This window comes from Marmota monax, unplaced genomic scaffold (assembly GCF_021218885.2).
Source record: "Marmota monax isolate L192 unplaced genomic scaffold, Marmota_monax_Labrador192_F-V1.1 WCK01_AAM20220418_F8-fsc00028, whole genome shotgun sequence".
Taxonomy (NCBI): Eukaryota; Metazoa; Chordata; class Mammalia; order Rodentia; family Sciuridae; genus Marmota; species Marmota monax.
The window spans coordinates 3,439,755-3,450,059 of NW_026694779.1; the positions used below are offsets into that span (position 1 = coordinate 3,439,755).

At 44.4% G+C, this 10,305-nt stretch overlaps 1 protein-coding gene across 1 annotated transcript; it reads right to left on the reverse strand.

The window, feature by feature from the left end:
* Positions 1-5,726: 5,726 nt before the first annotated feature.
* On the reverse strand, positions 5,727-8,378 carry Jagn1 (jagunal homolog 1). Its single transcript, XM_046425490.2, has 2 exons — positions 8,159-8,378; positions 5,727-6,648 (listed from the first exon to the last, which is right to left on the reverse strand). The coding sequence occupies exons 1-2, from the start codon at positions 8,245-8,247 to the stop codon at positions 6,186-6,188; spliced, it is 552 nt and encodes a 183-aa protein (XP_046281446.1). The 5' UTR covers positions 8,248-8,378; the 3' UTR covers positions 5,727-6,185.
* Between the last annotated feature and the right edge of the window lie 1,927 nt (positions 8,379-10,305).

Consider the following 10,305-nt stretch of genomic DNA (forward strand, 5'->3'; position numbering starts at 1 on the left):
ACCTTTCGCTCCCATCTGAAACAATCAGGGGCTCTTGCAGTGGCAGAGAAATAACAGGAAAGGGGCCACTACCAAGTTGGGGGATGGTGTACCCATTTCTTAACCCCTCCTACACCTAAACACCCATCCATTAACATGCTCTTGAATTTAGGTCTCCCATAGACACAAGCTTCTTCCCCTCGCCTGGAGAATTAATAAAGCTATTAAGCAGCACTACTCTACGCTGGATGCTGAAAATTTAGAGGTGAGTGACAAACCATTTTAAAGTTGAGCAAAAAAGAAAAAGAAAAAGACACTATAGGGTGCACAGAAATCTTATATGCCCCAATGTTACCCTGGTTCCCCCATCTGGCTGGCTCTTTCTACCCATTAGACTTTTTGGGCAAAGGGTTTCATGTCAAGGGCTCTCCAGCTTCAAGGACCCACTAAACAGTACAGCCTGCTAAGGAAGCCCCAGAGCTCATAGATGAGCCCTGGAGCAGAGGGAGCGGGCCCCACACACTGACCTGGTTTCCTGTGGTTTCCGGTGCAGGAAAAGGCTGACAAGGCTCCAATCTTTGTGGGGACCCTCCCCATCATCCCACAGCTTCCTCCCCCTCATGGAGTACTTGAGCTGCTTCAGCCCTAATATTGGTGACACCCACAGTAGAAGGAAAGTTTGGGGGCATACTCAGTATACTCAAAGCATTTTGAGGTTGTTTTTTGTCCCTCGGCGACTTAATCCTAAAAATCCTCAGTAGCCTGATCAAAGCCTTCTTCTATTTCCTTTTTTTAGCTGTTCTGGGTATTGAATCCAGGGACATTCTACTACTGAGCTATTTTATTTTGAGAGTGTCTCATTAAGTTGCCCAGGCCTGGCTCGGAACTTGTTATCCTCCTGCCTCAGCCTCCCAAGTAGCTGGGATTACAGGTACACACCCCCCACCTGGCTCTAACCATGACCTTCTTTTGGCCTAAATGTTCAGGTGCTCTACCTGAAGGACTCATCCTATCCATTATCCTAAAAATATCCTCTATCTTTTGAGCTCACTAAAGAATAAAAATTCTTGGGCTGGAGTTGTAGCTCAGTGGTAGAGTGCTTGTCTCGCAAGTGTGAGGCACTTGGTTCAATCCTAGCACCACATAAAAACAAATAAAGGCATTGAATCCATACAACTGAAAAAAAATTATAAAAAACGATAAAAATTCTTTATGTTTTTCCAATACCTAGTAGTGAATCTCTTAAATTTTGGTGCTCTGTAGTTGAACAAATATAAGTTAGATACATTTCATCTAACTAGTTTATCTGTTTCACACTTCACAAAGCATTTTCCTATCTGAGCCAAGCACCTTATGAGACAGATAAGTGAGAATTATTGTTTTCATTTCATAAAGAGAAATAAGGAAGCAGATGGGAGAGTGATTTAGACAAGGTCAAAGTCTATAGCCCAGGAAGCCCCACTTCTGCTAGGCCCTCGCAACTCAAATGCTCTTTCTAGCATCCTGTGATCTCTTTTCCCACTGCCTGATCCTCTTCTGCTCTTTGAACCGAGGATCTGCCTGACACAGTGCTGTTTTATGGCCTTGGAGCTCATCTGTGCAACAAATTAGTAAAATTTGAAGAGAGAAAAGGTGGTCTAGCCATACCAAGAATGGGCTAGGAGTCACTGGGGGTACAGTTGAGTTGATAGAGTGCTTGCCTCGCATGCACAAGGCCCTGAGTTCAATCCTCAGCACCACAAAATACACACACACACAAAATAAATAAATAAATAAATAAATAAATAAATGGGCTAGGAAGCCTTGCCCCAAACTCTACAGTACAGTGGCTTTGCTCTATATAAATAATTGAGTTTTTCTAAATCTTGGGCATGAAATGAGAAGCTTGTTTCTATTCTGTAACACTAGTCCTTCTAGACCTCTGAATCCTCCGATTTCAATTTCAAAGTGAAAATATTTGGTTAATTTCTCTCTGACCCTGGTTAAAGCAGAAAAGAAAGAAAGGGAGATTTGAACAAAATGGAGATACCAGGGAAAGTTGGGAGAGGGAAGGGAAAGGGGAGAAGGAGAAAAGGAGCATGTAGAAAAGGAATAAAGATGAAAAAAATAGGGAAAAAGAGAAAAGTAGGTCTACATTTTATTGTTTTCCTGGCTTACTATTTTAATATTTATTTTTTAGATATAGGTGGACACAATGTCTTTATTTTACTTTATGTAGAGCTGAGGATCAAACCCAGTGCCTCATGCACGCTAGGCGCACACTTTACCTCTGAGCCATAACCCCAACCCTCCTGGCTTTCTTTTATTTATTTAGTGTGGAACCTGTTCCCAAAAGGATTTAAAGTAAAAAAGCATAGGAATGAATTCCAGGACATCCTGAGGAAGAGTGGGGGACGAGATCAATAATGCTAAACTCCTATGATGAGGTTCAGCATCAAATGCTTTGCTCACTTAATCTCATTTTATTGGCACTAAAACCCCTGAGGTCAGGCTTATGACCCAATTATATTGACCGGGAAACACTCAGGGGAATTAGGTGACTTGTTCCAACACACAACTGAATATACCACCCTATCTCCCTGTCTTCCCGTTTTTTTTTTTTTCCTGCCAGAACACACTGCTTGGAATCAGAGGTTTCTGGATCCTGTTGACCACAGAAGGTACTAGATTTAGCGGTGTTGGCAGAGTAAACAACAAAGAGAAAAATTGGAATGGTTGGAAGAATAAAGGAAAGTAGGCATTATGACAGTGAGAGATCAGCAGTCCCTTCCTTGTAGGAGGGAGGAGACTGGCAAGTGTCAATATGGGAGGAGTAAGTAAGTAACTGGATGGCTGGAATCAGAGGTGGCCAACTAGTATGAAGGCAACAGGGGTGTGGTTTAGGACCTCGGCCCAGAGGCCTTGTGTTCCCTAAGTGTGACTGAGACTTGACCCACCTATGGTTTGTGTCTGAATGACCTGATCAAGACCTCATGGTCTAATAACGCTTACTAGCGGACCAGGCCAGGAACTTGGATCTTCACAGGCCTTAGGCCTTTGCACATGCTCAGGTAGAGCACCTGTGGGGGACTTCTGGCAGCTTTCCTTCCTTCCTTCCTCCCTCCCTCCCTTTTTTGGTGCTAACCTTGCCATGCAGAGACTCTGGAGAGACCATGGTGCAGCAGTTCCAGGATCTTCCTGACCAATTCTTAAGGTCTGTTGGAGCAACTGTATACACTATTTGTATGTCCTATGTATACCCATTAGGCAAATGTACCGGGGATTAAACTCAGGGGCACTCGACCACTAAGCCACATCCACAGCCCTATCTTGTATTTTATTGAGAGACAGGATCTCACTGAGTTGCTTAGTGCCTCACTTTTGTTGAGGCTGGTTTTGAACTCCTGCCTCAGTCTCCCAAATCTCTGGGATTACAGGCATGCCCCATAGGCCTGGCTCTATGTGTGCTTTATTCTAGCAGGAGGCAGAAGCTAAGGGAGGGGAATAAGGTAGAGTTTGCATTTGAAAAAGCTTACTCTGGCTGCTGGGTGGGGACTGGATTGTAATGAGACAAAAGTCAAGGCTGGAAACTAAATGGAAGTTGTTGCAACTGTTCAGGTGGCAAGAGACAGTGACGGACTTAGTGCCAGCCATAGGACAGAGAGCCTAGAGAAGTAGGTTTGGGGTTGAATCATTGGGTCTCGCTGATTGATTGGACAGGCAGGTGTCATGTGACTTTCAGGTTTCTGGCTAAAGCAGAAGTGCTTTTGCGGGCAGGGTGGGGGAGTTGGGAGAGAAGAATATTTAAACTTTTACAGTTTATGTTCAAGGTCTTCATTGGATGGCTCTAAGTACTCTGGTATCCATTACTATAACAAAATACTGAAGGCTGGGTAGTTACTAAAGAAAAGGAGTTCAGGCATGGTGGTGCACACTTGTAATCCCAGCTACTCAGGAGACTGAGGCAGGAGGATTCCAAGTTCAAGGCCAGCCTGGGAATTATAGCAAGACCTTGTGTCAAAATAAAAAGGGTTGAGATGTAGCTCAGTAGTACTGCAATCCAAAGTACTTATGTTTAAAAGTTTGTTTAGTTGGGTGTGGAGGCGCAGGCCTGTAATCCCGGCAGTTCTGGAGGCTGAGGCAGGAGGACCATGAATTCAAAGCCAGCCTCAGCAACAAGGTGCTAAGCAATTCAGTGAGACCCTGTCTCTAAATAAAATACAAAATACAGCTGGGGATATGGCTCAGTGGTTGAATATCCTTGAGTTCAATCCCAGGTAAACCCCCCTCCCTTCCAAAAAAAAAAAGACTGGGGATGTAGCTCAGTACTTGCCCAGCAGGTGTGAGGCTCTGGGTTCAACTTCCCCTCTGCCAAAAGATAGGAATGGAAGATGATGCAAATCTATGCTCTTGGTAGGCTCACTTGAACACAGGGATGCAGGGAAGAGTAATGAATATGAGGCAGAAGGCAAAATTAAATTTGGGACATAAGTTTGAGATAACAGGACAACTAAAGGAAGAGGTTCTGCAGTTAAAACTATCACAAGTATGTAATAAAGACAGTACAGAAATCCTGTTTCTAGAATAAAGAATGACTACAATTTTGGAGAGGGCAGAGCTCTACAGTTGTAGGTCTGGGCATCATTCATACATAATGAAGTGCAAAGGGACATTCATCTTTCATGTAATAAATATTTACTGTGCATCAAACTTCAAAGTGTTATTTCAGTAACAGATTTCTTTTCCACTTCTTTTTTTTTTTTTTTAATTTTAGTTGTAGATGGACACATTTTTTTGTGGTGCTGAGGATTGAACAAATTACCTCACACATACTAGGCAATGCTCTACCACTAAGTTACGACCACAGCCTTCCACTTAAATTATCTGCTTCAGGGGGCTGGGGTTGTAGCTCAGTGGTTAAGTGCTTACCTAGTACTCGTGAGGCACTGGGTTTGATTCTGAGTACCACATATTAATGAGTAAACAAAATATAAAGGTCCATCAACAACTTAAAAAATATTTTTAAAAATTATCTGCTCCACACCATTAGATCCTATTCTTACTGGTTACTTTACACACACAGCTCTTTCCCACTGGATCGCTAAATTTCCTGGTATGGCTTGGATACTGTCCCTCAAAGGTCTATGTATAAAAGATTTGGTCCCTAGCCTGTGGCCCTACTGAGAGATGATGGAACCTTTAGGGGGTGAAGCCAAATAGAAGGAAGTTAGGTCACTAGGGGTGTGCCTTCAAAGGGGATATTGAGACTTTTTCCTCTTTTTCAATTCCCAGCTGCCATGAGATGAGCAGCTTCTTCCCCTACATGCTCCCATCATGATTTACTACCTCACCAAAAGCAATGGGACAACTGAAAAGGGACTGAAAATTTCAAAACCAAGAGCCAAAATAAACCTTTTGTCTGATTTACTTCAGCTCACACTTCCTGTGCACAAAGATATTTTGAAATTCTTTTGGGCACATAAATGATAAACATGAGTATTTAGTAAGAGTCTATAACCCAGGCTAGATAAATGAAAGTGGCCCATGTTATGGGTAGAGACTAAGTGTCTACCCATGGGAGTTTATGCCAATCAGCTGCAGGACTACAACTATGACTTGTATTTCCCATGCCCAGTTCATTTCTTTCCAGCTACTGCCAAGTTTCTTAAGAGCTGCTGCTTACCCCCATTTCTAAGGCTACTCAAGCAACACACCTTTCACATTCTTACCAAATCCCAGACACAAGGAACAAGTTGGAGAGGGCAGTCTTAACTTTTATTGAGGTTCTTTTTATTTAATTAAAATGCTTTTCAGTAGAGAGCACAGCCTTCAGGGGGAGCAGTTTCCCAAATGTTTCCTGCCCTATTGATTAAAATAGAATGATTTATTCCTTATCTCCTTCGGTCTTGATGGAAGTGGGGAGAATGACCAAGAGGAGGCAAGGTAAGGCAGAAAAAGTCCTAAGTGGCTCAACTTCAACCAACTGAAGTTTCACAGCTGTTGGTCACCCAGTTTTAGCCAATCAGGAATAAATTAAATATAGTTTTGCCACCTCAGCAGATGGCAGTAGGAGAACTCTAAGCCAGAACTTGGGCTTAGTCTACCCTAGGTGCCAACATGACAATTGCCTTAATCACCGGAAGAGATTTACAAACAGTTCTTCTAGCCTTCTCTGCTCAATGGGAGGCTTGGGCTTCACTCAGAGAAGTCCATCAATCAAGCAGGCTTCATTTTCGTTTCTTCTCCTGTGTGCTGGTGAACCAAGAGTCTAGGAGTTTCTTGCTGTAGTACAACTGCCAGGCATGCACTTGTACTGCCAGTACTAACACCAGGTACATGACAGAGACAGCAGAAAAACCAAAGAGGAAGCGGTAGGCCTTGCCATGGCGGTAGAGTTGCTGAGCAGCAGGGAACATCTCCATGCTGCCATAAATGAGGGGAGCAATGGAAAATAGCCCCATGCTGATCATGGAGAGCACCAGGTAGCTAATATTGTTTCGGGGAAAGGAGAGAAGGCCCAAGAGAGAGGGCACAATGCTCAGCAAATATGGATATTCCCACTGATAAGGCATGGCCACCTGATCATGTGACATGAGCCTCAGGTGTCCCACGCTCATCTTGGCAACCAGCAGCAGCCATACGACCAGATGCACGTAGATCAGCTTCTTGATTTCATACTTGAGGGTCACACTGTGGGGCAGAGCAGAGGGAGAAGCACCTTTCATTCAAATTTTTTTGACCACCAGCTATATGCCAGGCAATTTTACTGGACAGGGGGATACAAATTTGAATGATATAGTCTCTGACAGACGTTGAGCACAAAGAACAGAGGAAAAAAACAATTAGAGAAAAAAAATGAAAAAACGCTTTAGTAAAATGTACGTTCCAAGATATACAGGATCACAAGAAAGGAATCAATTCTGTATGGGATGGAATGTCACAGAAGGCTATCTCAACTGGGATATTTGATTCAAGCTCTAGAGATGGCTAGAGATGAGCATTCTATGCAGAGACAATAGCATGCAGGCACAAAAGCATAAGCATTCGTGTTCCAGGAAACCAAATGGTTGAATGTGAATGGGAGGGGAACAGGACATGAAGGTGCAAAGACTATAAATGGCAGAATAACGCTGCAATGTTGCACCAGAGGACTACAGCCTGGAGAGAGAAGGTATTGGCAACAAGGACCCAGCTAAGGCTGCCCATTCTTCAGCTATAGATTTTTCATCTAAAAGAATATTTCTTCTATTCTTTGAATTCTCTCGGTCCCAAATGTAACCTTCTCATACTCCTGTGGGCAATGTTTCTGCTCTGGGGAGGCAAGAAAACATTGCTTGGGTTGTGAGGACACCTTAGGCAGGGGCCTAAGGTTGAAAATGAAGTGAGGATCCAAAGAGCTTGTCATTCTTCAAAATCCTGAAGAAAGATGTGAAGAACATTCTGGGAGGAGTCAATGAATTTAATAAAGAAAATAATTTAATTTAAAAATATTCATTATAAAAAAGTATGGGGAAGGGGTGTGTGTCAAACACCTCCAGACTTCAAGCTTTATGAGGGGTAAAGGTTGAGAGTTGCTTTTTTTTTAAATGTTGGGGTCTCCTGTGTTGCTCAGGCTGGCCTCCAACGACCCTCCAGCTTCAGCCTCCTAGTAACTGGGCCTACACAAAGGCATGCGCCACTGTGCCTGGTTTAAAATAAACTTCAAGGTGTGGCATGCAAACAAAGACTACGTCTGCTTTTGCTCCCTATTGTATCCTAACACAATGCAGAATGGGTAGAAGCTCAACAAGAATTTATGGAACTAATCAATGAGTAGGCTCTATGCTATGTCCTTTACACGAGTTATTCGCTAATGCTTCATCAAAACCTAAAAGGTGGATTATTTTCTCCCTCTGCAGATGAGGGAACAGAGGCTCAAGCAGAAATGATGTTTTCAAGTTTCCAAGGTCACGTGGCATGACCAGCATTTACGCGACTCCAGAGCCCACGAAGGGCTGGATCCCCTAACGCGAAATCAATGGGTGGAGCTCACAGGGGCGATGGGGTTTCCCCAGAACTGGGGAGGCCGTCACGGGCGGCGAGGTCTGGGCAGGTGCGCGGGGGCTGGGGAGTAAAACGCTGAAACCGGACTGGTGTTGCCTCCCAGACCCTTGCAGGCTCCAGCCAGGAAGGCCTCCGTGCTCCTCGCCTCACTTCATACCTCATCTGGTAGTGCATGGCGACGCGCTCCCGGTGCTGAAAGTCGCTGCCGTCGGTGCCGGCTGCTCGCGGGCCTGCCCGAGAAGCCATTGTGTCCGAACAGAACCCCAGAGCCCCTCGCGCCCACCGGCTACAACTACACAGTCAAGAACCCCAGGGACCCTGTTCGCGCCGCCTCAGCACAGTTACCCAACAGCCGCGCGGCTCTGCGAGGAGGACTTCCGGCCTCTCTGTCCCGGGAGGACCGACTCTGTGGTTACTGCCCTCACGCATGCGCTCTCGGTCTCTCGGGCCCCTCCCCACGTCTGCGCGCGTGGAGCGCGCAGGAAATTAATCTCCAGTTTAGGCGTCCTATGCTGTTTGCCCGAAGGCCTCTCCTGCATTGACAGTTTATTAAGCTCCAACTTGAATTTAAGACGCAGGTGTTCTCATTTCACAGCCAGGGAAACGGATTGCCAGGAAGTGTTCTTTCACCCTGCTCCATGCCAGCACTCAGCATTCATAAATCCCCAAAATTTGGTTAAAATTGGGCTGAGGTTGTGGCTCAGCGGTAAAACTCTGGCCTTGCACGTGTGAGGCCCAGGGTTCCATCCTCAGCACCACATAAAAGTAAATAAATAAAATAAAGGTATTGTGTCCAACTACAACTAAAAAAAAAGAAGAAGAAGAAGAACATAGAAAAAAAAATTGGTTAAAATCGCTTAATCAGCTGGGGTGGTGGCGCACGCCTATAATCCCAGCGGCTCCGGAGGATGAGACAGGAGGATCGCGAGTTCAAAGCCAACCTCAGGAAGAGCGAGGGCTAAGCAACTCGGGAAACTCTGTCTCTAAATAAAATACAAAATAGGGCTGGGGATGTGGCTCAGTGGTTGAGCGCCCCTGGGTTCAATCCCAGGTATCCAAAAGAAAAAAAAAAGGGGGGGGGGTGGAGAAATCAGTAACTTTACAGCGAAAAAACGTGGGCGTGCACCCTTTCAGCTAAGTAACCAAAATTATTATTATCAGTTTGACCAATAATGAGCCAACTGAAATCTTTTGCCTTTTGATACATTGAGAACACAGCAATCACTTCTGTGATACGCCTGTCAGATGCTTAGCCTGAACCTCATCATGAAGAAATGCCAGATAAACCCAAATGGAGGGATGCTCTATGAGGTAGTTGGACTGTAGTCAAAATTTTTCAAGATCATGACAGAAAAAAAGAACTAATTTCCAAATAAAATAGTATCTGTAAAATCAGAAAGTAGAAAGGTGGTTGCCTAGCAGTATGGATGGGGGAATGGGAAGTTATTGTTTAATGGGTGCAGTTTCTGTGTGAGAGGATGAAAACATTCCGAAAATGGGTGGCAGTGATACTCTGTGAGATTTATGTTCTCTTTCCTGTCAAAGTTAAACCTGTAGGGCTGGGGTGGTGGCTCAGTGGTAGAGCGCTTGTCTAGCATGTGTGAGGCGTGGGATTTGATCCTCAGCACCACATAAAAATGAATAAATAAAATAAAGATTTTTTAAAAAGTTAAACATGTAGTCTGCATTTTTTAATATGTAAAAAAAATAAGTATATTTATTGTCATCTAAACCATGTAGTTGAAATGTAACCATTTGAGCTCCCCCCCATCTCCCTTTGTCCTCAGTCTTCCAATCATAATGCCTACAGTGTAGTAGGTGATCAATGAACCATAGCCCTATCCTAGCCCTCCCTTCTTTTGGGAGGTGGGGTGCAGGGGATTGTGTCAGAGGCAATCTACCACCGAACTACATCCCCAGCCCTATTTTGTTTATTTATAGACAGGGTCTCACTAGGTTGCTTAGTGCCTCACTTTTGCTGAGGCTGGCTTTGAACTCACAATCCTCCTGCCTCAGCCTCCCAAGCCGCTGGTGAAAACAGAATTAGTCAGGCAGTCGGTATAGACAGGTGAATCAAGTCAGGTTGGATTAAGGAGGCCAATTTGAAAGAGTCCTGGATGTTGGAGACTGCCCTGTGAGGGACTGAAATGCCTTCAGAGCACTTCCTCCACCCTATCAACCTGTTGCTAAGGTAACCAGCAATGTAAAAGTGTTTCTTTTTCTCCACATCCTCTCCAGCATTTATTATTATTTGTATTCTTGATAACTGCCATTCTGACTGACGTGACATGAAATCTCCGAGTA

What these genes read in the sequence shown, in the direction of transcription:
- Jagn1 (XM_046425490.2), bottom strand. Translation starts at nt 8,247, where the DNA reads ATGGCTTCTCGGGCAGGCCCGCGAGCAGCCGGCACCGACGGCAGCGAC. An exon ending in GCCATGCACTACCAGATGAG is followed by an intron (nt 6,649 to 8,158) that starts GTATGAAGTGAG and finishes TCTGCCCCACAG; the next exon opens with TGTGACCCTCAAGTATGAAA.